The sequence below is a fragment of the Sceloporus undulatus genome, chromosome 6 (assembly GCF_019175285.1).
Source record: "Sceloporus undulatus isolate JIND9_A2432 ecotype Alabama chromosome 6, SceUnd_v1.1, whole genome shotgun sequence".
In the NCBI taxonomy this organism is placed as follows: domain Eukaryota; kingdom Metazoa; phylum Chordata; class Lepidosauria; order Squamata; family Phrynosomatidae; genus Sceloporus; species Sceloporus undulatus.
The window spans coordinates 146,565,974-146,591,694 of NC_056527.1; the positions used below are offsets into that span (position 1 = coordinate 146,565,974).

General features: G+C 53.8%; 1 protein-coding gene across 1 annotated transcript in view; it reads left to right on the forward strand.

Annotated features, from left to right (window-relative positions):
• UNC13C (unc-13 homolog C) overlaps nt 1–25,721 on the forward strand; it is a 71,686-nt gene that overhangs the window by 33,297 nt on the left and 12,668 nt on the right. The window contains exons 11-22 of the mRNA XM_042474610.1: nt 3,371–3,540; nt 4,114–4,229; nt 4,949–5,112; nt 6,130–6,280; nt 8,247–8,315; nt 8,874–8,963; nt 9,530–9,658; nt 13,013–13,146; nt 17,120–17,205; nt 22,136–22,262; nt 23,668–23,764; nt 25,438–25,581. Coding sequence (XP_042330544.1) covers nt 3,371–3,540; nt 4,114–4,229; nt 4,949–5,112; nt 6,130–6,280; nt 8,247–8,315; nt 8,874–8,963; nt 9,530–9,658; nt 13,013–13,146; nt 17,120–17,205; nt 22,136–22,262; nt 23,668–23,764; nt 25,438–25,581 — 1,477 coding nt within the window. The remainder of the gene's footprint in view (nt 1–3,370; nt 3,541–4,113; nt 4,230–4,948; nt 5,113–6,129; nt 6,281–8,246; nt 8,316–8,873; nt 8,964–9,529; nt 9,659–13,012; nt 13,147–17,119; nt 17,206–22,135; nt 22,263–23,667; nt 23,765–25,437; nt 25,582–25,721) is intronic.

Genomic DNA, 25,721 nt, shown 5'->3' on the forward strand with positions numbered 1-25,721 from the left:
GGGCCCTAGAGAGTGCTTCCTTTCTCCCCACGCTTGCGCTGGGGGGAGGCGGTTGCCAACTGCTTCTGTGGATGGGGGCTGGATCTCCCCCTCTGTCCCACCTGCTACTCAGCCTCTCTGTGGGGGAGCACTTTCTCTGCCTTGGTCTGGAGCTCCCCTGCAGCTCCAAAGGAGGAAGAGGAGGGCAGATGCCCTTTCAGGCCCAGGGCCACTTGGCCACTTGGGCTTTGTAGTTGCCATCCTGCTTCAAATATCATGGAGGGCTTGAGGAGAGCCAGCCACCCTCCCAGCCATTCCTCCTCCTCTTCCTCCCCCTCCTTGTTCTCTTTCCCTGGGTGCCTTTTAGCAAATGCGGCCAGAGTGCAGCATGGAGGGGGACGGGGTTTAGTGGCTGCGCAGCTCCATCTCTGCTCAGTGCCCCGAGATTAGTAGCGATGGCAGAGGGTTTAGTGCGCAGGGCTTTCTGATTGCAAGTATGGATTTATTTTACATTATCCTAATTGTTTCTTTGACCAGGCTTGGTTTGAGAATAATCCTGTCTTGGGGATGCGGTAGCAGGGAGACAGTTTGGAAAAAGAAAGGGGGCTGCTGGTGCTGTTGGGGAGGAGGCCCCTTCCTCTGGTGCCATGAGCCTGGTTTTCTCCTCTCCAACCTGGATCATGTTCCTCTGTTTTCATCCAGCAGACTCTCTCTCAGTCTGAGATAGTTGGCTTTCGGGTTCTGCCCCAATGAAGAGGCCCAGTTTGATTTGAGGAGTAGAGAGTCCCCCAACTTTCCTTGCCACTGACCACTGACCACTCATCATGCCTTGTGGTCAGTTGAGGGGAAACATTGCACCCCTCACTTGCCTTTCAGGTCAGTGTGATACCTACACTTGTCTCGCCTGGGCAGCCTCCTTTGCTGGCATGTCAGGCATTTGCCCTGACACCATTGTGCCTCCCAGGTTACAGTAGGGGAGGGGTGCAGCTGAGGGCCCCATTGGGGCAAGCGGTGGGGGCAGCAGCTGTGCCAACACGCCTCCTGGCAGCTCTCTGTCCCAGGGCTGCTTTTTCTCTTTCATCTGTCCTGGAGGGATGGAGATGGACAGGCCAGTGGCATCCACTCAGAGATCCGCTGGAGCTGGGCTGCTCTGTGTAATGCTTCCCCAACTCCTTCTGGTCATGATCTCTCCTTGCCCTTGTAGTCCTTGTAGGCCAGGTGTAGGGAAAGGGCCTGAAGGACATTTCATTTATGCCCCCAGGAAGAACAGCCAGCCCCTTACTGCGCCATGTGCCTGCAGCTCCCAGAGGCCTTCAGTGGGGCTGCAGCGTACCTTCCTGGTCATGTGCACAGTGACAGATGGGAGGCACAGTCACCGCTGGCAGTTTCAACTGCAAAGCCTGTTAAATGAGAGAGATCCTGCTCCCCCCACATCCCTGTAATAAACAGATGCAGGGCTTGCAGACCATGCTTATGTGGATCCCACATGAGCCAGGAAGGGGAGAGAGTCTAGGGATCCCCTTTTGGAAGGGCCCCAAGCTTGGGGGGGTGTTCAGCAGATGGACAGCAGGGACGTAGCCAACTGGGGGGTCCGTGGGGTCCAGACCCCCCTTCCATTAGATATAATGAATGGTCCATGCTGCTGTGCCCAAGCCCCATTATAACAGTGGCACTTAGTCTGCCCTCCCCTTCCCAAAATCCTGGAGATGCAGGAGAGGAGCTTCTGCCTGGGCTGGACTGATAGGAGAGCCATTGAGACCCTTTGGGGAACTTGCAGCAGTCTGGCAGCGCCCCCGCCTCCTGCAGGAGCCCCAGCACTTGGAGGCTGGGGGCCCTTCCTTTTTACTGGTGGGGCCAACTGCCTCTGTTCTATCCCCTCCACCGCTTTTTCTCTTGGGTGGGCAAAAGAAGTCATCCTCCTCCTCCCCACCAATGAAAATGTTCCCTTCCCTCTTCTGGAGGAATGGGTACCAGCCTGAAGCATTGGGGTTCCCTCCCCAAATGGATCCCAGTGTCATCAAGTTATTTGTCCATCCATCCATCCAACCTTTCCCACCCGTGTGATGGAGATGCCCCACAGATGGAGCCCAGGACCTCTGAGTTTCAGCCTGGCCTGGCTCTTCCCCTCTTTCCTGCCCCCTGGACCCACTTGGTGGCCTTGCTGGACACCCACAGGCTAGTCTGGACTCACCCTCAGTGGTTTCTGTGGGAAGACCTCTGGATGCCAAGGATGCCAGCTTGGGAAGGCCATTCTCTATGCAACAGTGGGTGGGAAGCCAAGGGGGGGGGGGCAGATGAGTCCCGGCCGTGGCCGTGGCCATGGGGTAGAATCCTTTCCAATTCCTGGTGACCAGCACCACATGTGAGCCGGAGTGAATCTACCTCAGAGCAAACCCCTTGGGGAGGGGAGGGTGGGCAGTGGGGGGCTCCTGTCCCCCTCAGGCTCAAACCTTTATTAAGGGAGGCCCTGAGTGAGCGAGCACGGCATGGGATGTGATGTGACAGGCAGCCCCAGGGGGGGACAGGGGGCTGCTTGCCGTGAGGCTTTCCCACTCCAGCCTCCCACACTCTTCCCTCCGTCCTCTGCATGCTTCTGAGGCAGGTGGGGCAGGGGCATCGTTAGAGGAGAAACACAGTCTTTAATAAGAGGCTGGAGAAGCCTCCGCAACCAGGTTTTGTTTATGCATTGACCTAGATTTGCAATCTGCCTCTTTGGTGAGACAGGAAATAAATTACTTCCTGTGAAATACACACAGACACTGTTTGTTGCCTGTAGTGGATCAGGGCCTGGACTGAAATGCCCAGTGTTTTCTGTTTTTATTCCTCTCCACTGAGCGTAAGCAACCTGCCTTAATCTAGGCGCTTGGATTTCATAACCAAAGGAGAAACCAAGGCAGGTGCTAAAACAGGCCCATGGTTCCTGGTGGGCCTCAGGCTTCCAATGGGGTGGCTTCCATCCTAGCAGAGGAGATGCCACTGCCCAGATCAGGTCCCTGGCCACCCAGTTGCCCCTACACCATCTTCCCTCCCCCATTTGTCCAGTGCCAACTTGCCTTTGTGGACAACTTGCCCGTGGGGTCTCCATCCGTGAAGCAGTCGGCCCTGCAAGCCAGTCAAGGCCCTTGGGGACTTCTGGGAGCTTCTAGGGAGCCTCCATCCTCCTAGTGTACACATGACGGGGGAGACGCACGTCCTCCAAAGGTTGTGGTTGCTGTCCTGGAAGCGCTTTCATAGTGTTGTTGGTGGGGAGACTTTGTGTGTCTCTTTGCTGCTTCCAAAGAGGATCAAGGGAAACCCTCCATGCCATAGCGCTGGTGGGGCAGGTGGGCTTTTGCCTTGTGCTGTGCACTTCAGAAGGTAATCTGTGCCTGGGCCGATATCCACTTTCCAGCGAGTGCCACAACTCCACTGACCGCATCAAGGTCCGAGTATGGGACGAAGACGATGACATCAAGTCTCGGGTGAAGCAACACTTCAAGAGGGAGTCGGACGACTTCCTGGGTCAGACCATCATCGAAGTGAGGACACTGAGTGGAGAGATGGATGTTTGGTACAACCTCGGTAAGTGGCAAAGGTGTTGCACCCATGCAGACCCACACAGACCCACACCCCATGGGAGGGGAGCAGGGGAGGGCTGCCCTCTTGCCTTGTGCCAAGCTGGGCTTTCCCTGTACCCAGGCAGTGCCTCCAGGCAGGCATTTCCTTTGCTTTGAGGTCTCCACGTTCTCTTCCTGTGCCTGGCAGGGGCTCTCCAAGCCCCCCCCCCTTCCAGTGCACCGCCCCATGTGTGCTTTTGCTCCTGCGTGTGCCAGCTCTTCCTTCTTCAGAAGCCTCACTGAGGCCTGGAGAGGAGCTTGCAGGTGGCTGGGCACACAGGGCTTCTTTTCCCATTCTCCTTGCCTGCCTTTCCCCATAAAACCCAGGTGCCAGGAGCCCAAGTGCACCCTGTTGTGTGTGCACTGATATGGCTCAAGGGCTCCTTTGGTTGAGCTCCTTGCATGGACTGAGCGTGGGACCAAGACCCTGCCTTGAGTGGAAGGCACTGTGGCTGCGTGGCAGCATTGCTCCCTTAGCTGCCTGCGGTGTGTTCCTGCCAGAGCCAAGAGCTTACCTTTCCTCTTCCCTCTTTCCCAGACAAGCGCACCGATAAATCTGCCGTGTCTGGGGCTATCCGGCTGAAGCTCAACGTGGAAATCAAGGGGGAGGAGAAGGTTGCACCATACCACATCCAGTACACCTGCCTTCATGAGGTAGGAGTGTTTGCATATGGGGGGTGACTTCATCCCAGAGAGGACAGTGGGGGACTGGAGGCCACTTTCCTGGGGGTGGGAAGGCCTTGTCGACGAAGAGGAGGGGGTTGCCTGCTTGCCTGCCTTCCTGCCTGCTTGTCAGGGGTCCCTCTGGGCAGGTGGGGCCACACAGCAGGAGCACAGCCAGGACCAATCCGTCCAGCTTGGGGCCATCTCTCCCCCCCCCCCACAAGGCAGGGGCTCTGGATCCTCCAGCTCAGACACAACCTCAGTTGCTGGGTGAAGGGGTCCCCTCAAAGAAAAAAACATCCCATGAGTGGATGGGTTACATTTTGGCTGATAAAGCCTTCCCGCAAGCATGATCTGATCCTCTTCCACCCCAGAGGTCTGCTCAGGAAGGAGAGCAGTCCCATTGGGGAATCCCTGAGCAAGACCACCTAGCAGCATGGAAGACCAGGACAGGGTTGGTGCCTGATTCCAGGAGAGAGTGTGGCTGTGTCGCCTCCTTGGGCAGAGATTGGGGCACCAAATGGCCAGAAGTGTCCTGGCAGTCAGTGGAAGGCTCCAGGATTTTCCTGGGACTTGATCGTGCAATGATCATTGTAACAGAAGCATTAATGAACACCTTGGAAAAACTTGAGTGGGATGCATCATTGTCTTTCCCAGTGGTGCCTGGAGGTTGACGTTTCCAGTTAAAGTGAAAAGTGTCTTCCCTTTAGAGCCTCTTCCACTACTTGACGGAGGTGAAGTTCAACGGGGCGGTGCAGATCCCCTCCGTCAAAGGAGATGATGCCTGGAAGGTGTATTTTGATGATGCTGCACAAGAAATTGTGGATGAATTTGCCATGCGTTATGGGATTGAGTACATCTATCAGGCAATGACGTATGTGGCACCTGGGGTGGGCGTTGCTTGGAGGGCAGAATTGTGGGTGGTCCGGGCAGGGGCAGGCAGGCCAAGGCCAGGAAGGCAGTCCCACACAGCTCTTTCTTTGGCAGCCTTTGCCCTCCTGGACCCCTGGCAGCCCCACTCTCAGGAGGGAGGGAAGCAGGGGCACTTCAGTTTTTTGGCCAGACAACCGAGATAGAGTGAGTCTTGCCGTTTGCACCCAGGCCAAGTTCCTTCTTTCACTCATGGGGCCCTGGAGCTGCATCTGGCTGGCAGTCCTCCACGGGCTGGATCCATGCTGCATCACCTGAACTCCACAGGAGGTGTGAGGACAGGAGGGACCCCTGTGCAGGTTGCCTGGGGGGCAATGGGGACTCCCCAAAGTGTTTCCCTTTCTATCTCTCCTCCTCCTACCTTCTGCTGAAAATGGGCTGCTGAGCTTCCCTCTCTGTGCAATGACAGAAAGACAGCAGGGCTGGAATTTCAACGAGGGAAGGAGGTGCAGCTCTGTGCTCAAAAATGTGTTTTGACACACTGAGTTGATTTTATTCCAATGTTGAAATGCCAGTTCTTAATGCCATCCCTTAGCTGAGCCCTGGGAAGGCGTATCGCTCTGTGTAAAGATGGCATCCTCCGAAAAACACAGTGATATTTGCATACTAATTAATTTTTATGGTGCAGTCGAGACTTGCCCCAATGGATGCCTTCTACCTGAGGCATCTTCAGTCCGCTTCACCACAGAAAGTGTGCCATGGGAGGGGGGTGCTCTAGGAGAGCTTGCCAGGCCTATTCCCTGATAAAGAATTTCTTGTATTTCCAGCAGCCTGCTAATGGTTGGGGAGGTGGCTTGGAGGGCTCCCTCCCATTCCTTTCCCACATCTTCTCTGACCCATGTGGCCCCCTCCTCTGAGTGGCATGGTGGGCCCCTATCCTGCCCTCGGGTGCGTGGGGTGGGGGCAGACTGTTTCCCCCTCAGGACCCCATTGGCATCTCTCTGGCTCTATGCCCTTGCAGGCATTTCTCCTGCCTCTCCTCCAAGTACATGTGCCCAGGGGTCCCAGCGGTCATGAGCACCCTGCTGGCCAACATCAATGCCTTCTATGCACACACCACCGCCACCACCAACGTCTCGGCCTCGGATCGGTTTGCTGCCACCAACTTTGGGGTGAGTGCGGGTTTTCCTCTCCTTCATTCAAAAGTGAATGTGAGGCTTTTCCTTCATTAAGGCTGATTTCTCTGGGCCAAATGCCAAGGAAATCAGTTGAAGAGGGACAGCGAAAAGGAAGAAAGGGAGAGGAAGGAAGCAGGAAACCCATTCTTAGAGCCTTAAGAACCAATGAGATCTCCTACTGACTGATTTGAGAGAGGGCCCAGGATTCCCGCTGTTTTGAGTAACAATAGTCCTGGCGGCAGAACAGAGGACTCTCCTGGTCTAGGCTTTACGGCTTCATGAGATTCTCCAAAACCCCCACAGATCTTATGCAGACAGCTAATCTTGTTACATAAACTCCACTTTGATGGGCAGGAGGTTCTTAGCTGCTCAGGTGCTCAGGATGGGAGGAGGGAGGGAAGCCCCCACCTTCAAAGCCAATGGCTTCCCCAAAGCCCCCATAAGTCTTAGCGTGTTGGCTGCCCACTCAAAATGTTTTCCAAGCCTGCCCCACTAAGGTCCTTCCAAAGCATTTTTTTGATTCTCCAGACATTAATACCAACTGCAGGAGAGATTTGAGAAAGCCTCTTCCTCCAAGTGTGATTCCTCTTCCAAGGGGAAGACTCTGTGTAGCCCCAGCCCCCCATTTTTTGCTCTTTGTTCCTATTTCCTTCTTGTTCCCAACATTTTGATGTTAATCTTTTGGAGCCCAAGTCCCCTTCCCACTGGTCATTAATGCTAATTTGCCTCTGACGCGAGTAGCAATCCAATTTGTGGCTCAGCAGATGGCCACCACGACCATGCCAGGACCACAAAAAAGCAGCGCTCTGTGCTTGAGGTCTAGCCGAGGAGTGGCAATGGCGAGAATTAAAGGGGGGTTGCAAGAGGGGGTGTTCAGCTCTTCCAGAATAGGAGGGTGAAGGTGTGTTTCCTGTGCCTTCCCTGCTGCCCTCCAAGGCTCTTCCTTGTCCTGCCAGGCCCTCTGCTTCTCCCTTGTTCTCATGCCAGAGGCCTGCCTGCAAGAGCAGGACTGGCAGGCCTAGTCCAAAAGTGGGGTTTTGCATCAACACAAGTGCTTAGTAAGAGGGCAAAGACACCAGCACAGGTGGGCACACACACCAAAAACCTTTGGATGCCCACCAAAGCAAGACCACCTTCTGGAGGAAAGTGCATTCCACTGAGCCCTGCTCTTCCCTGACCTGGTAAAGGTGGCGAGCTGCACAGAGAGGCTGGGAGGGAAGAGGGGCCACCTGTGCCAGACCACTAGGTGTGCAAAACCAGAACCTGCAGGGAGGGAGGGTGGCACTTTTGCCCCTCTACTGTCTCAATAGGAGAGCTTGGGGTGCCTGGTGGGGTTGGGAAGCCATGTGCATCCCATTTCACACTGGGCCCCATGCTGGATAGGGCCACCCTTTACCTCTCACCAGGTCTCACAAGTAGGCAAAACCCTGGAGAAGCCACTCTTTGCCACCTCCAGCCATTCAGGACAGTCCCTGCTGGGCACCAGGGGTGGCTCTTGGCAGTTTCCAGTGTTCTGGGGTGAAACCTGCCCATCTCCTGCCTCCCTCTCCTCTTCTAGGGACTGGGTTAGGGTGGCTGGCTACAGCTGAGGCCTCCCAGGTGCAACATGGGTGCTTTGCTGCTGAGCCGCCATCCCCCGCCTTCCCTGGGGCCAGTGTCCTTCAAGGGACCCTTGCGGAGCCCAAGGGAGGCCCTCCAGACCACTGCGGGCTGCATGGAAGCGTGCCTCCAGCCGCCAGAAGTGAGGCATGCCTGGCACACTCTCTGCCAACTTTCAGGCCTGTCTGTTGTTTTTTGGGAGGTAGGGGGCTGAATGACAGCTCAGGTGCTTTCCAGTTGTGTGCAGTGCTTTCAGCTGTTTTGAGGATGCAGGGGTTGGTTGGTGATGAAGCCAGTAGAGCAGACCAAGTGCTCCAAAGGTTTCTCCCACTGACCTGTCTGTTTCTCTCTTTTTCTGCAGAGAGAAAAGTTCATTAAACTGCTGGACCAGCTGCACAATTCCTTGAGGATTGACCTCTCCAAGTACAGGGTAAGGGCTGCAGATGGGGCAAGGCCTGAAGGGGCCCCGCTAGCTTTCCTCTGGGGCGATGGTGAGAAACATTACGGGCTTAGCGGAGCTGCGTTTGCCCAAGGTCCCCTTTATTCAGGAGATAAGACCTTTTCCTCTGTGTCCTTCAAGTGAGGGACAACCTGGTAGGGCATCTTTCCTCCACTCCAGCAGAAAGGAGTCTCTGGCGCAGCACTTCCTTCCTGGGGAGTGGGGGCTGAAGAGAGGACGGGGTGCTCTTCATCCCACTGCCAGGCCCCATTGCAGAGCAGAGGAACCCCTCCTGGGACCCGCTCTTCCTGGCCCCCTTTCCTTTGTGAGGAGGCCTAAAGCAAAGCTCACACCCTGCAAGGCTCATGCTTTGCAGTAGAGTGACATTTGTTGATGGACCTGAAACTTGCAGGCGTCTTCCTCCCCACATTTTAGACACATGAGTGGACAGGTAGGTGCTGGGCCAAGGCAAGGGGGACCCTGCTCCGCTGGGTGGTCTGGCTGGCCTCTTTGTGGGTGATGGGCCTTTCCTGTTCTCTTCCTATTCAGGAAAATTTCCCTGCCAGCAGCCCTGAGAGACTTCAGGACCTGAAGTCAACAGTGGATCTGCTGACAAGCATCACGTTTTTCCGCATGAAGGTAACATAGTCATTGCAAAGCAGTGCCTAAAACAAGATTTGGAGGCACGGCTCAGAGAGCCTCTCTCGTCCCTTTGGGGCTGGACAGTGAGGTGACTCCCATCCAGACAATGATGTAGATGCAACTCAGGCTCTTAAGGGGGGGGGGCGGGATTCCCTGGGGTCCCAGTTTCAGAAAGACTTCCCTTCTCTTGCAGGGTGGCTCAGTTCAGCCTTGGCAAACTCTTCCATTTTACCTGGAAGAGGCAGTGAACTTCTAGCTCCTTAAAGCCCCTTTGAATCCATCCCAGGTCCAGATCTTTGAATCCTTCCTTGCCTCCTCTGGTACTCTGGCAACCAAGAAGCCTTCTTGGGGTCCCCAGTGTCCCCCGTTCCCAACTGCTGCAAAGAGGAATCTTCTCATGTCCCCCAAAATATCATTTTGGAAATTGGCCATCACCCTCCACAAAGCAAAGGGGGCTTCCATGGCATAGCTGGTCTCCAGAAAAGCACCCCCCCGGCCATTCCCCATCCCGGCCATATCCCCTTGCTCTTGCTCATCCTGGCTTCTACTTCTCTGCCCCTCAGGTCCTGGAACTGCAGAGTCCCCCCCGGGCCAGTGCTGTGGTCAAGGACTGTGTCCGAGCCTGCTTGGATGCCACCTACAAGTACATTTTTGACAACTGCTATGAGCTCTATGCTCAGCTCATGGACCAGGTGAGGGCTCGCTGCCTCCCCATTAGCACAGAGGGGGCAATGGGGTAAAGGACCCCTCCTGCCCAGGTGGTCACTCTCTCAGGGGGTTCTGCCTGGTGTCTCTCAGCAGCCTCAAGGATCCTCAAGGAAACAGATGCAAAAGTCAGCCAAATGGACTGGTTCAAAGAGGCCTGGTATCCTAAGTGGCCCCCAAAGGCTCTGGGGAGATGTGGGGCAGTAGGGGATGGGGCAGGGGCACTTTTGCCTGGCACCTCACTGGTAAGGCCAAGGGCCCTGGGGAGGAGTATGCCTGAGGTGGGAGTCATGCTGGGGGGCAGGATCCTTGCCAGCTCTGCCATGGAGGGACTCTGCCCTGGCTGCCTCCTTCCTGCCCACTGATTTCCTGAGGGATGGACCCATGGAGGTGATCTTGGTCTCCATGGGAAGATGAGGCCACAGCCCTGAGATTGATCTGGAGCTGCTGCAGTTGCTGTGTGGGGAGGAGGGATCACACTTCTGGCTTCCTTGGGACTGCTGGAGTCGGAAGAGATGCCACTAGTCATGCCACCCACCAGGAGGGACCTGAGCCCCAGGAACTAAGCAAAGCCTCTGGATCCAGGGACTGACAGCCTCTGGGAGCCAGGAACAGACCTCTTGCCACCCGCACACCCTTCTTCTTGTGGACTTTGTGGCGCTCCCACCAGCTGCTGCTCCAAGCAGAACATGGCTCCCAATAGTTCCACAGCAGCCAAATCCACCACCACGGTCCAGCCCACAAAAGCAGACAGGTTCTGACAGCCTCGTTCCTTCCCTGCCATCCTCTGGATGGAAAAAAAAACTCCCAGCAGCCAAAATGGCAAATCTGACAATGTGATCAGCTCAAATGAACGTCAGAGAGAAGAGGGGATTGCCTCCCAACTGCCCACTGGAAGGAGGCAAAGTGGGAAGAGGGAGCCATGGCCTTCATGGAAATGTGAATGGAGGGGCTCTTTGGCTGAGAGCTGTGCTTGGAGCCTCTTCCTTTCCGTTGCATTGTCCCATGAAGGCAGGAACCTGGGTCTCTGGGGGCCGGGCCGGAGGAGCAGACGGTGTGTGTGGCTGGGTTGGGGCCTCAGGGCTGCCTGCCTGCTTTCCCAATTGCCTGCCTTCCTGGTTTCAGCAATGGCAGTGGAGGAGGTTAATCTGCTGACAGCTGCAGCACATGTGAAGGAGTCATTCCTGGGATTAACCTGAAGAGATTGATGGGCAGGATTGTCATGACTGGTGGCTGGTTCTGCTGCAGAGCAAGAATTCACCGATGCAACATAACGATAGCCCTTATCATGTCTGGAGCGCTCCTGCTGCCTTTTATAGCCCTTGTTTTCTTCCCGGCTTAAGCTTTGAGTGGCATTTGGACATTCTCCCTGTTTGCCCCGTTTACAAGGATCAGAACAGCTGTCTTGCCAGAGTCCTCAACCCTTGTGAATTTTGAAATGGAAGCATGATTTAGCTCTTCAATCTCAGCTTGGCACAAGGAAACGACTCACAGATGTGGACAAGCGTTCTGCTCTGAAAGATGCTTGCCATGAGTTACCAAAGGCAGAGCATTAGAGCCGCCAAAGCTCTCCTTGTGCAAGAAGGACACAGATGAGACTCAGATGTGCCAAAGCCACTTGATGGGCAGCATTTGAAAAGGTCACAGGTGGCATGGCGTGGCGGGGGGGGGGGGGGCTGCTGGCCGTCCTAAAAAAAAAGAGGGGTGGGGGGGGGGGGGGGGGGGGTGGATCCCAGCTGATATCCATCTGGGGGCCCTCCAGAACTTTCCCTTAGTGGACTTCAAGCACAGAACTGCCTCACTCCCAACAGCCTTCATGGCCAAGGAGCCTTGGAGCCACCCTCCCTGCCTCCCTCTCTGTCTCTCTCCCATGGCTCTCGCTTTGCTGTGGCTTCCTGGTGCCATTTCCCTGTGGATCACACAGAGCACTGCAGCACTTGGCTAATGGTCAGCATTGCTCTAGGGACTGGCTGCAGTGTAAGGAGATCTCCACCCACCTCAGCCTGCAGGGCAAAGACATTTGTTTTCGTGGGTGATGCCTCACTCTCCCTGGGGCTTACAAGAGGGATGAGCACAGAAGAACAGCCACAGCAAAACCTCAGCAGGTGCCTTGCAGGCAGGTGCCACTCATCGTCCATCTGTGGGGCTGCAGATGCACCATCACAATGCTGGCTTCCAAGTGGGAGCTGGGCTGTGGACCTGCCTCCCTTTGCTCACTTGGTCTCACAGTTGAGTTGCTTCACTGTGGTATCCCAGGGTCCTTCTCTGTTCGTTTGGGTTCTGGTCTGGGTTAGGCTGCTGTTCTTCTTGCAAGAAAAAGGGGCTGGGGCTGGCATTTGAAGACAGCTTCTGGTCTGGAGGGTCAAACCATGTGGGCTTCTTGCTCATTACCATTAATTCTTCCTTAATGGCAATTTCTGTTCTGTTCCTACCTCAGTGGGAACAACAACTGATGTTAAAGGGCAATTCAAAGGAAAGAGTTTCCTTTATGCAACTCCTTTAGATCTGTTCTTGCAGCTGTTTCATGTTTGGCTGTGTTTTAACCTTGAGATGCCTCTGCTGCCTACGAAGCAGAGCTGAGGAGAGAGATGAAAGTGTTCAGTTGTTGGATATTTTGGGGAGCTTTGCTTGGGAGGACTTCCTAGGGAGTAAACTCAAGAGGAGGCCTGAGCCTGTGGCAGAGGGCATTGCATGACGTGAGCGTGGCAATGGGCCCTGATTGAGGGATGGAGCCTCTATGCTCGCTTGCCCGCTCTGTGATGGTGGCTGGAAAGGGAAGGTCCTCAGGAAGGGTGGCAGGGCAAGCAGGGGGTTGGCAGGAGCAGCCCTGGGCCAAAGCTCCAGGTATTCTGGAAGAGAGTTTTCAGGCTTCACTGCTGAGCGAGGCTGCGGGTGTTTTCTCTTGAGTGGCTTTGGGTAGATGAAGACACATTTGGAGTGGGGGCAGAATACAAATAGTAGCCCCCCTTTCCTGCACACATCCCATGTCCCTTGTCTCTGCCCATCCTGAAACGCACCCTGCCTTGCCCAGGTAGTGGGAAGTGCCATTGGGGATGCCAGGCAAAGTCTGGGGGCATGGGCACCACCATCCCATAGAATGGCCACCCAGATCCACCTTGGGCCAGGGCAGGATTCCCACACACACCAGTAGCCATGGTGGGGTGGCCTTTGCCCATCAGGAGAGAACTGGAGGAGGAGTTGGAATGGATGGCAGGTGCTTCATTCCCACCTCTGCCTTGGCCAGGCCTTCCTCTTGTGAATTTTCTAGCTGTTGCTTTGTGAGAAGCCATGGAATGGAAAGTCTTTTTCTCTCTCTCACTCACTCTTTTTTTTGGCAATAGGGCAAGAAGCAAGATGTCCCCCGAGAGGAGCAGGGCCCGTCAATGCAAAACCTGGATTTCTGGACGCAGCTCATCACCCTCATGGTCACCATCATCGATGAGGATAAGACAGCTTACACGCCAGTCCTGAACCAGTAAGGAGAGCTCTTTTTTGTAAGAGGAGGGCAAAGGACTGCAGGAGAGACCCTGGGACTGGGTTGTTTTTGTTTCGGAGGGGTTGCGTGGCCAGTGAGATGCTTATGAGGCTGAGACTCCTCTTGGCCCTTCCATGCAAAAGGGTAGGAAGACGCCTGTCCATCTGCCATGCCAGCTACCTTGTTTTTCCCATCCGATCCACCTGGCTGTCAAGAGAGGAGGGCACCCAGGCTCCTGACCACGCAGCCCATGGCCAAGGAGTCACCAATCTGTGGGACAGTGGCTTCGCCGCAGTGTCTGGCTGTGTGGCGACCCCTGGCCCTTGTTATGGGGGCAGCTCTTCAGAGGGCAGCCTAGTGCCACTTCCAAGCAAGACCCTCCTGATAATTCCAGCTGCCCCTGACAGGCGTGGGAGCCTCCTCCGCTTTTGCGCGCCAGATTCCCAGGAGGAATTAATATCAGCAAATACAGGGGTTATTTTTATAATGCCAAATTTGCGCAGCGCTTCTGAAAGCAAAATAATCTGGAAAAGATTATCCAGCACCGAGTCATGGGGAATGCATTAAGAGCTCCTTCTTTCCACTCTCACAGGGCCTCTGCTGCTACTTGCATTGTGGGTCTTCCTGGTCAGATCCCCCTCCCCAGAATAAGTTAGGGGGGATGGCTTTCCCAAGAACTGTGTTTTGAAGCTGGGATGAACTGGGTCATCCAAAGCTGCTGAGAACAGGTTTGATCTGGCTCTCTGGCAGCTTCCCTGTTTGCCAGAAAGGGGCAGAAAAGAAGGGCAAAACACCCAGGGAGGTCCAGAGAAGTATCACCCTCTTCATAGTTTGACACTTTGGGCCTTTCACGGAGCCTGAAATGCTTTACCCATCCCAGAATGTATTTCTTCAGACAACGAGGCGGTCCTTCTTGATGGAAAAGACCTCCTCCCTCTTCCATTGCTTCCCACCTTTCCAGTGGGTCAGAGGTAGGGTTGCCATATCCCGCCTGGGGGTGGAACTTTCCCGGTTTTGGGCGGGTCTGCACGGTCCCGCCCCGGTTTGCCCTTTGTCCTGGGTTTGCCCCGCCCCTGGGCTTTGTTGCAAAGTCTGCAACAGTGGTGGCGAGGGAAAGAGAGAGGCCTGTGTAGGCCTCTCTCCTTTGGCGGGGGGCTTCTCTCCCCTCTTTGGCTCCACTGGCCTCCAGGAATGGAGCCGAGGGAAGGAAAGAAGCCTCGACGAGGCCAGACTTCTTTCCCTTCTTGGGCCTCGCTGCTGTGGATCGAGCCCAGGCGGGGAAAAATGCCTCCCTGTAGGGAGGATTCTTTCCCTGCCTGGGCTCTGCCGCCGAGGACGGAGCCCAGGCAGGGAAAAAAGCCTTTCCTCTTCTTTCTCCTCCTCTTCATCTTCCTCTCCTCCTCCTCCTCTTCTTCTTCTTCATCTTCTTCTTCCTCCTCCTCTTCTCCTCCTCCTCCTCCTCTTCTTCCCCTCTTCCTCCCCTTCTTCTTCCTCTCTACTTCCTCTTCTTCTTCCTCCTCCTTCTCTTCTCCTCCTCCTCTTCGTCCTCCCCTTCTTCCTCCTCCTCTTCTTCTTCTTCTTCTCCTCCTCCTCTTCTTCCCCTCTTCCTCCCCTTCTTCTTCCTCTCTACTTCCTCTTCCTCCTCCTCCTCTTTTCCCCCTCTTCCTCCTCCTCTTCTTCTCCTCCTGCTCTTCTTCTTCTCCTCCTCCTCTTCTTCCTCCCCTTCTTCCTCTTCTTCCTCCTCTTCTTCTTCTCCTCTTCCTCTTCCTCTGCTTCTTCCACTCTTCCTCCTCTTCTTCCCCTCCTTCTCCTCTTATTTTTATATTATTTTTCCTATTCTTTCTCCTTCTCCTTCATTTTTCTTCTCCCCTCTTCTTCCTCCTCTGTTGTTGTTGCTGCTGTTCTGTGTACCTTCAACTCCTTTCCAACTTATGACGACCTTGGTTATGGAATAAGCAACTGAAATATGTAATAACCTATGTTAAATATATAACCATGTTAAATGTTAAACCCAAAGGGATTGGTTATGCAATAAGCCTCTGAAATATGCAAGAAGCCATGTCAAATGCCCAAATGTGCTGTTGTGTGTTTTGGAATTGGAGGGGGGGTGTTTGGCCAGAAAGGGAAGTACATTTCTGCCATCTGTCTAGGAATAATGCCAAAATGTCCTCCATTTTGATCATGCCTAAGAAACATGCATTTATATTAACATTTTTTTAAAAAAATCATTGAATTTTTTCGCATGTCCTCCATTTGTAAAAAAAAAGTGTCCTACATTTGAAAATGTTGCCCTACATTTGTCCTACATTTGTCCCGGTTTGGAGGTCCTGACTTATGGCAACCCTAGTCAGAGGCAGAGTGTTTGCCCATTCACATGCAAGCATGACTGAAATGCAAGCTGGTCATGCAGCTCTCAAAGGTCTAAAAAAGCTTGACCCAGAAAGAATAGAGCCCTCCTGGGCCAAAACATGAAGTGATCTCAGTAAGCTTCAAACACTCCTGAGACAAGGGCAGAACTGGCTCCTCTCCCAGGAGAGGTTGCCTGCAACCCAGGTGTTGTGTTTTTCCTAATCCCTGACTGCCCTCTTACAAGTTGGGCATTTCCACTGAATGGAGAAGGCTGCTCTCACCTCAGGCAGCAAAAGAGTACTTGCAAACCCCATGAAGCCCCACAATGTCTGTGGCCAAGAGGGGTGCAGAGGGGAGGGTGGGATCGGTACATGACTCTGGCTGGTGTTTCTGTCCTTCACCCTTCCTCCAAGAGCTAGGCTTCCCTGGCGACCCATCTGTCAGTGCCTCTGCTCAATGCCAGCTTGGTCCACAGTAAAACACACACACACACACACACACAAAGCAAGGCTGGGCTTTGGCTGTAGGGCCTGACTAGGGCTGGGGTTCTGTTAGGGGTGTTCACATGTGCAAATCATGCTGCGCTTATGGTATTGGAAAGTCACACTATGCAATGGAAAGATTCCACTAGGCACCGCAGCAGAAATGGACAAGCAGCATATTTGTCGGTGCCTTGTTTTTCCAAGACACACATTGTGCATTGCGTGTTGCAATTGTGCAGCCTATAACTTGCATTACAGATGTGCATTGTGAATGGTGGTTGTACATCCTGTACTTTGCATTGTGCTTTGTGCATTGTGGTTGTGCATCTTATACTTTGAATTGTGGTTGTGCTTTGCATTGTGCTTGGTACATTGTGTTGTGTGTCCTATACTTTGCATTGTGGTTGTGCTTTGTATTGTGCTTGGTACATTGTGTTGTGTGTCCTATACTTTGCATTGTGGTTATGCATTCTACTATATTGTGCATTGTGATTGTGCATGTATTGTGCCTTTTGCAGTGGCACCTAGTCTTTGGCATGTGTTGCACAATGTTGTTATTTGGCATGGGGATTGTGTAGCACTCACATAAAATACAGGTATTCATAACCAGGTATTCAGCTGGGCTGGGGGCAGGAATGGCCAATGCCCACAATGAAGCCTATTGATGCTGATGTCAGTTTTGAGGGGAGTGCCTTGTGTTGGACCAGAAAAAGAGAACACGTATACTGCCAGTGTCCTGCCCACCCAGCTGCCCAGCCTCTGGGTCCCTGATGGAGACGACAAAGGGGACTTGGAGGTAGCGGAGCAGAGAGTGCCAGGATTGTGGTGGTCCTCAGAGACTTCAGCAGCCACACCTGAGGGCGCTAGCTAGGAACCTCTTGGGCTCTGTGATAACCGGAAACTCTTGTGACACGTGGCTGGCTTGATGCTTGTTGCAGGACATGTCCTGGGCAAGTGGTTGCTCTTCAGCAGAGAGCTACTGATCCCGTTTCAGCAACCTGTTGTGGTCAAATCCTTTTATTTCATCTTTGCTGTGCTTGTGCTGTGCGCATCACCCTGAGGACTCCCAGTTTAGGGCGGGATGTGACTCTTTCATTGACCGACTGACCAACTGATGCAGGCCCCATCTTTGCTTTTTCCAGGTTCCCGCAGGAGCTGAACATGGGCAAAGTCAGTGCAGAGATCACATGGACCCTCTTTGCCCAGGACATGAAGTATGCCCTGGAAGGTAAGAAAACAGGCAAATGCCACTCGGCACATGAAGTTGGGGAGCGTGCCCTCGGAGCCACCCGCAGCCCAGAGAGAAGGACCATCATACAAAGGGAGGAGTTTTCCTCTAAGAGAAAACCAGGCCAAGAGAGCAATACTCTCAGCCCCTCATGTGCCATGTGCCCTCGCAACCACATTTTTACTCTGAGTTGGGATGGGTTTGTACTCCACAGGCAGAATGATTCCTTGATGCTCTCCTTCCACATCTACCCGCTTGGTGGCATGGCACCTATTCCCCCCTCAGTCCCACTCACCAGAGGGTTGTGTGCTTTTGCCGGCTGGAGGGAGCAGCCCAGCATCCCCTGTGCCAGGGAAGGGCAAGAGCTAACAGTGCGACATTCTGGATCCCAACCCCTGACCATAGATTCTGGCAAAGCCCACCTCTGTTTCTGGGCCACATTCCTCCCGTTCTGTAGGGTATGTACCTACTGGTTGTGTGTAGTTCAGCCATGGTCCAAAACGTGGGAGAAAAGAACCCCTGCCTGGTGCTGTCAGCTTGCATCATGCCTGCTTGTTGCAGAGGGTGGTTTTTAAGTGACTCAAATTCAGTGGTTGGTTTGGAGCACAGCCAAATACACCTCCTTTCACAAAGGATTTGTGCAAGGCAGCAGAGGAGGAACAAGGCAGTGGCTGCAAGGACTGATGAGGTTTCTTTTCTAGAGTTTTGTGGTCAGCGAGGACATGAGGAGGCAGAGGGGGGCTCTCCCCTCCCCACCACACACCTGGGGGGGAGGAGGCAGGGAGGGGCAGTTAGGAGGAGCCAGCTGACAGTGTCCCCACCTCCTCGCCACTGCCGCTGCCTTGACCAATTTGCTGCCCCTTTAGATTTTGAGCTTCTGGGCTCCCCCTGAAAGGGAAGACAGACCCAAGGGAACCCCTGGGAGTTAGGGCTTGAGATTTCACTCCTCTCCAAAAAAATTTTTTAAAAAGCCTCAACAAACTCAAATGCAGCCATATTTTAGGTTTGGTGAGTGTTTCCAAAGGCTGCTGCTAAAAGAGCAACCTTCTTTTCGAAAAATACCCCCCCCCAACACAAAAACACCACAGTGCAACACACTGCCATTAGTTGTACCGTATGTTATACAACTTGTTGGAATCATACAGACCCATGAAATTTCGGAGAGACTAGAGAAGCAGCTCCACCTTTCAGCTGCAGGAGATGCTTTGGAGATGGCCAGTGATTGCAGCAGACACTCCCCATTTGTCCTCTGCCCAGGAGCTCATTTCCAGCACCCCCAACGTCATGTTGACAGAAAGAGAGGAGCTTTTGAGGTGCACCCTGAGTGAACCAGGGCAGACTTTGGGAGGAAGGCAGGCAGGCAGGCAGGATCTGTGTTTCTGCAAAAAGGGTGTCCTTTGGTTGTTTTCCAGCTGCACTCCTTTCTGGTCAAAAAAGAGATCTTGGTTTAGAAAAAGGGGTGAGATGTACAGTCACCCCAGCCCCTCAGCTTGCCCCATTCCTGAAGCTGCCTGGGGGTGCAGCTGGGACTCCAGTGGGCCAAGGGCTGGTAGCAGGAGACCCAATCGGCCCCTGCCCTCCCTCTCCTTTCCACACCCAGGTGGATGCTGTCGGTGGCCAGAAGAGACTGGCCCATGTGGGCAGCACCTATGGTGGTAACGCTGCCCTTGGGCTCCTCGTCCTCCTTGGAGTGGGTTGCCCAGCTGCCCAGGAGTTTCTGGTCAAGCTATCCTCCAGTGGAGCTTTGGGACGATGGGATGAGCGACGACAGCAGCTTCCTTCCTCTCTGTCTTTTTCCTTCTCATTAATGTATACGCTGGGTCATTTCTTTTGACATGGTTCTAAACTGGAGTGGGAGCAACTTGGCAAGCTGTCACAACTGGACAGAGGCCTCCCTTGCGATGTCCTGAGGCGACGTCTCCAAAGTCCTTTGGACAGAGGAAGGTGGAGCGGGGCAGGGAGGGAGCTGAGCAAGGCCAAGGAGGAGGAGGAGGATGTTGCCACTACCAAAGGACAGTCCGGCACAGGCTTCCTGGGTCTAAAACCAGATAAAGTCTGCTCTGGATAGTGCCCATGGCATTGTTCTGCATGGCTTCTGGATACAGGGATGTGGGGCACAGCCTGGTGCTTTTGTTCCCATGGACTCACTCGCTTGCAGCCGTGCCCCCTGCGTTCCCAGCTTAGTGTGAGGGACTGGTACCACCAGAGGGGAGCAGAGGTGCCCATCCGGGAATCTCCTTTGGCCCTTGCACCAGTGGAGAACCTGCTTTCCTTTTGGCTTGCATCTCAGGCAGGTTTGAGATGGAAGCAGGAGATGGAGCAGCAGAAGCAGCAGCAGCAGCATCTGGCAAGGGGGGGGGGCATCATTGGCCACACTCTCCCTGCTCCTTCAAACCCATCCTTCTTCTTCCTCCTCCTCCTCCTCCTCTTTCTGTCTCCTGCTTGTGGGGGGGGGGGGGATCAGAATATGGCTTATTTAAATATAACCTCTATTGAGCCATGTGCATCTGTCAGATATCTGTTGATTTTCTATAGTATTTAAGCCCTTTCTCTCAAATCCTGTCATACTCAGAGCAACGTTGTGTTTTACAACAAGATTAGCAGAGTGGCAAAGCATCAATTGCCAGTCCTCCCCCACTTGCCTCCCAAATTTCACCAGCGAAATCCACTCAGCACACTCCAGCTGGGAGTTAGTCACGTTTTAGTGACACTTATAAATGAATTCAGGCCTCTCGTTTGCCCACCGTACGTTCTGATCTCCTGCCCAAAATGACAGATTTTGGGGATGAGCTTCCTATCTTGCAAGGAGGGAGCCTGGCATCAGTTGTACAGGTGGCACAGATGGGCAAGCGGAGGAGGGCAGGCTCCTGGTCACCTTGAGAGCAGGGATGCAGCCATGCTGGCTTTGCCTTGAAGCCTCCTTTTTGACCTGAGTGCTGCCAGGCGGTCTTCCAAGCCATCCATCCAGTGGGGTACCTGAAGTCCAGCCCTCCCTGTCCTTCTGCTGCTACTTCTGGGGGGCAGGCATTCCTTGTCCTCCATTTGCCAGACGAGGAAGGAGGCAGTGTTGGCAGCTTCTCAGGGATGGCACAGCGCAAAGCTTCCTTTGGTTCCTGGCTGCTGTGCGTGGATGCTTGCCTCTCTCAGGAGGGAAAGGGCTGAGGGAAGCACCCCTGTGTTCCCGGCAGAGGGGCTGTGCAATTACCCCTTCAAAGCCACAGCCAAACACCAAGGTGGGCTCCAGACTCACCCTGGCCACGTCTGTCAGTGTCCAACATCCCTGCGAGGTGGATGCTTTTATGAGGCCAACTGAACAGGGTACACAATTGTGTGCCAGTTTTTGAGATGTGGCAATGCCTTTGTTGGGCAAGCCATGGCAAAAACCAGGCTGGGCAGACATGACGATGGGGCAAAGGAGGTGAGAGAAGCTAGACTGGGCAGCCTCCCTGGCAACTCCAGTGTTTTTCGGTTCACTCTTTCCTAGGAAGCATGGGCAGTTCAAGGGCCCCATTGGCTCCCTCTGGGGCCTGAGACATGGAGGATCGGAGGCCATGGGCAGGCTTTACTGTTGCCTTGGTCCTTCTTGGGGTCCTTGCTGAGGCCTGAGTCAGAAGGGAGTCAGAGGGAGGAGAATAGAGGGAGGAAAGGTGTGGGGAGGAAAGGGGGCAGCACCTTGAAGACTCACTGGTTTTATCTTTGCACTTTGGTGGAAGAATCATAGAATCATAGAATCATAGAGTTGGAAGATACCACTAGGGCCATCCAGTCCAACCCCCTGCCTTGCAGGAAATCCAAATCAAAGCATCCCTGACAGATGGCCATCCAGCCTCTATTTAAAGACCTCCAAGGAAGGAGACTCTATCGCCCTCTGAGGGAGTGCATTCCACTGTCGAACAGCCCTTACTGTCAGGAAGTTCCTCCTAATGTTCAGGTGGAATCTCTTTTCCTGTAGCTTGCATCCATTGTTCCGGGTCCTGTTCTCTGGAGCAGCAGAAAACAAGCTTGCTCCCTCCTCAATATGACATCCTTTCAAATATTTAAACAGGGCTATCATATCACCTCTTAACCTTCTTTTCTCCAGGCTAAACATCCCCAGCTCCCTAAGTCGTTCCTCATAGGGCATGGTTTCCAGACCCTTCACCATTTTTGTCGCCCTCCTTTGGACACGCGCCAGTTTCTCAATGTCCTTTCTGAATTGTGGTGCCCAGAACTGGACACAATATTCTAGGTGGGGCCTGACCAGAGCAGAATACAGTGGCACTATTACTTCTCTTGATCTAGACACTATACTTCTATTGATGCAGCCTAAAATAGCATTGGCCTTTTTAGCTGCCGCATCACACTGTTCACTCATGTTCAACTTGTGGTCTACTTGGACTTCTAGATCCTTTTCACACGTAGTTTCATTCAGCCAGGTGTCACCCAAGAACCAAGAAAATCCCAGATGGTCTCTGGCAGGTTGACAAAGGCAGGCTGTTCTGGGGAAGGGGCTTTTCGGGGGGAGGGGGGTGTCTCCTATTACAGCCTTACCAGAGACTCCCTCTCCCCTCCGCCTGGGGGGGGCTCTAGATCGGACCCTCAGGAGGTCAACCCACCCCTGAGAAGAGGGAGCCAGATAGGGGGCACTGGGTGAAGGCAGTGCCCACACAGGAGAGGATAGCCTTGGTCCAAGCCAGCCCAGGCCACCCAGATGGTTTCCAAACACAGGTCTTGTGGGGCCACTTGCCCTCTGCCTTTGTAGCCATCCGGCAGGCACTATGAGATGCATCCCACTGGTCCTGGTCCTGCTGAAGACTCACCTGTTTTCAATACTAAAGTCTGGCATGATTTATTTTGCTGGAGCTAAAATGTGCTCCGGGATACTGTAATTTTATTTACGGCTGCAGTTTTATTAAATATTTTCCTTTTATTTTCTTGTGTTCCATTACAGAGCATGAAAAGCAGCGGTTATGCAAGAGCACAGATTATATGAATTTGCACTTCAAAGTGAAATGGTTTTATAATGAATACGTGCGAGAACTCTCCTCCTTCCGAGAGGCTGCGCCCGAGTATTCCCTGTAAGTCTGGGGAAGGGGCACAGGGGGGTCGGGGGGTCTGGGGGCAGCCGAAAGTGCCACTGGGCAGGGAAGAGAAGAGGAGCAGTCCCAGTAGAGCTTTCATTCTGTTTGCCGATCTCCCTTTCCTTTAAATATTAATCTGGCACATCCTTGCAGCCAGAGTCCACTGAAGCGGAGGTGCACTCCGAACTTTAAAGGCCCTTTCTTCTGGAGGTCTGTGTTTTCCTGGGCACCTTTTGCGGCAGAGAGACAAAAGCCGGCAGCCATTCCCCCCAAAGCCCTTCTCCATCCACTGTGCTTAGCGGAAACTGCTGGGGGGGCCCACGTCATGTCCTGGGCAAGGCCCCAGCAGAGACAGGAGGGTCTCTGTCCATAACAGCAGCTGTCCCAGGCAAAAGAGGGCAGAGGGAGAGGCACTCAGGAAGAGTGCCCACACAGAGACCCATGGGCACAGGCCAGGCATGGGCAGCTTGCCCCTTTCCCAGGGCTGCGTGCCCACAGGACACCCTCCCACCCTCTTCCTGTGTCCTTGGGTTCCAGACTGCCAGGCTTCGTGACACCCTGTGGGAGTCCCCCAACGGCCCCATCCAGTCTCTGCTCCCTCGGCTGGGCTGGGTGGCTGCCCTTCTGTGGCGGGGGTCCTTGGCACAAACACACACACACACAGCTTGTTTTTGTGCAGCTTCTTGGCATTTCAGGGCCTGACCTCTTTGCAGAAAAAAAAAAAAGAAGTGACTTCCTGCTCCCCCCCCCCTTTTTTGTCCCCCAACAAATGGGGTCCAGGAAAATGACCAAGGCAGGTAGGGGACAGCCATTTTGACTCCCAGGGGCCCACAACATGCTGCACACCCATCCAAAAAGTGTTTTTAAACACAACACCCCCTCGGAACAGACCAGAGTCTGTTTTTTTGTTTTGAGAGAGAGAGATGGGAACAGAGAAGCCCTTTCTGGAGCAGGAGAACGGCTGCTCCAGAAAGGGCTTCTCTGTTTCCTGCTCTACAGACCCTCAGGGGTGGGGTGGGGGTCACTGGTGCCCACTTCGGCTTAGCTGTTGGCCAAAGGGGGGGCTCTGGATGAGCCAACAGCTTCACCTTGAACCAAATCCCCCATTTGAGTGCAGTGCCCGGCTCAATCCCACAGTGCATCCATCCTAGGCTCAGGGGTGAAGGGCAGTGGGTCCCCTGGATCTCTGCCCCCTCCCCTTTTCTAGGCTGCCATCCCTTGCAAGGGGGGGGCCCATTGCTCTGGCCTCCCAACCCACCAACATTCATGAGCATTTCCGTCCCCAGGGAGCCCTGCTGTTCTTTTTCTTCTTCTGGGTGGGAGGGGGCTGCTGAGGTTGGGGGCAGCTGTAGGGGGAGAACCTCCTCTTCCCATCTATCCTCCCTCCTTCTTTCCCTCGCAGGTGGTTTGAGCCCTTCGTCATGCAGTGGCTGGATGAGAACGAGGATGTCTCCATGGAGTTCCTCCACGGTGCCTTGGGACGGGACAAGAAAGACGGGGTGAGGGAGAGGGGCTCAGCCACTGTGAGGGCAAGGCTGAGGTTTAGGGGAGACTGCCAGGTCCCCATACAAAGGGGGACACTGCTGGGGGGCTGGCTGAGGAGGGCGCTGAACCCTGTTAACTTTGCCAAAACCAAGTCGGGGAAGGAGGCTGGCTGGACACTTAGGGCTCCTTGTGGTCCTGGCAGTGATGCGTCTGACCTCATAGAATCATAGAGTTGGAAGAGACTGCAAGGGCCAACCAGTCCAACCCCCCTTCTGCCATGCAGGAACTCTCAATCAAAGCATCCCCAACAGATGGCCATCCAGTCTCTGTATAAAGACCTCCAAAGAAGGAGACTCCACTACACTCCGCGGTAGTGTGTTCCATTGTTGGAACAGCCCTTACTGTCAGGAAGTTCTTCCTAATGTTGAGGTGGAATCTCTTTTGCTGTAGCTTGCATCCATTGTTCCGGGTCCTAGTCTCTGGAGCAGCTGAAAACAAGTCAGCTCCCTCCTCAACATGACATCCCTTCAAGTATTTAAACAGGGCTATCATATCACCTCTTAACCTTCTCTTCACCAGGCTAAACATCCCCAGCTGCTTAAGTCGTTCCTCATAGGACATGGTTTCCAGACCTTTCACCATTTTAGTTGCCCTCCTTTGGACACATGGCTCCAGTTTCTCCACATCCTTTTTAAATGGTGGTGCCCAGAACTGGACACAATATTCCAGGTGGGACCTGACCAGAGCAGAATAGAGTGGCACTATTACTTCCCTTGATCTAAACACTATACTTTTATTGATGCAGCTTAAAACCGCATTGGCCTTTTTAGCTGTCGTATCGCACTGTTGACTCATGTTCAACTTGTGTTCTACTTGGACTCTCAGATCCATTTCACATGTAGTTTCATTCAGCCAGGTGTCCCCTATAATCCTATATCTATATATTTTTCCGCCCTAAGTGCAGTACCTTCCATTTCTCCGTGTTGAATTTCATTTTGTTAGCTTTGGCCCAACTTTCTAGTTTATTCAGGTCATTTTGAATTTTGATCCTGTCCTTTGGAGTATTAGCTACTCCTCCTAAATTCGTGTCATCTGCACATTTGATAGGTATGCTCCCAATTCTTTCATCCAAGTCATTGATAAAGATGTTGAATAGCAAACTGGCCCCAGGACAGAGCCCTGTGGAACTCCACTGGTCACATCTCTCCAGGATGAAAAAGAGCCATTGTTGAGCGCCTCCATCTCCACTTTGTTTGGCCCGGTGGCTTTCTTTGCCCACTGAGGCCAGAAGAGCTCCGTGCAGCCTTTGCAGCCCTGTCACTGTGAGGAAGGCCACCCTGGCTGCCAGTCCATCTCAGCTCTCAGCCTATGGTTAGTGGTCAGCCGTGGTCTCTCCTGCTGCCCCAAAGAGAGGGAAATGGAGATGCTCCAGAGGCAGCTCCCACAATCTCAGGGGATGCACTTCCTTTGGTCGTGGTGGGTTTAGTTTAGAGCAGGGATCCGGAGAGGATTCCAGGCTGCCCTGACCTTTTGGACCCAGGAAGCCTGAAGTCAAAGAGCAGAGCCAAGGAATTGCTGTTGCAGTCTCTGGGGGCAGTTTTGGAGGAAGGCAGGAAGGCAAAGGGCCAGCAGGGCCCCATCCCATGCCAGCATCCTCTAATGGTCTCACCCCCCCCCCTTGCTGCAGTTCCAGCAAACCTCGGACCATGCCCTGTTCTCCTGCTCCGTGGTGGATGTCTTCACGCAGCTCAACCAAAGCTTTGAGATCATCAAGAAGCTGGAATGTCCAAACCCAGAAGCCCTCTCCCACCTCATGAGAAGGTTTGCCAAGGTAGACTGGTGTCCTCTTGGCGCTGCCCCAGGGGTCTGGCAGAGGGAGGCAGGGGGCAAGCAGGTGGGTGAGGTAGCAGGGTTCTGTCTCTGCGGCTTTCATAGGTGGCCTCTCTTAATCCTCTGTGGGGCTGCCCTATG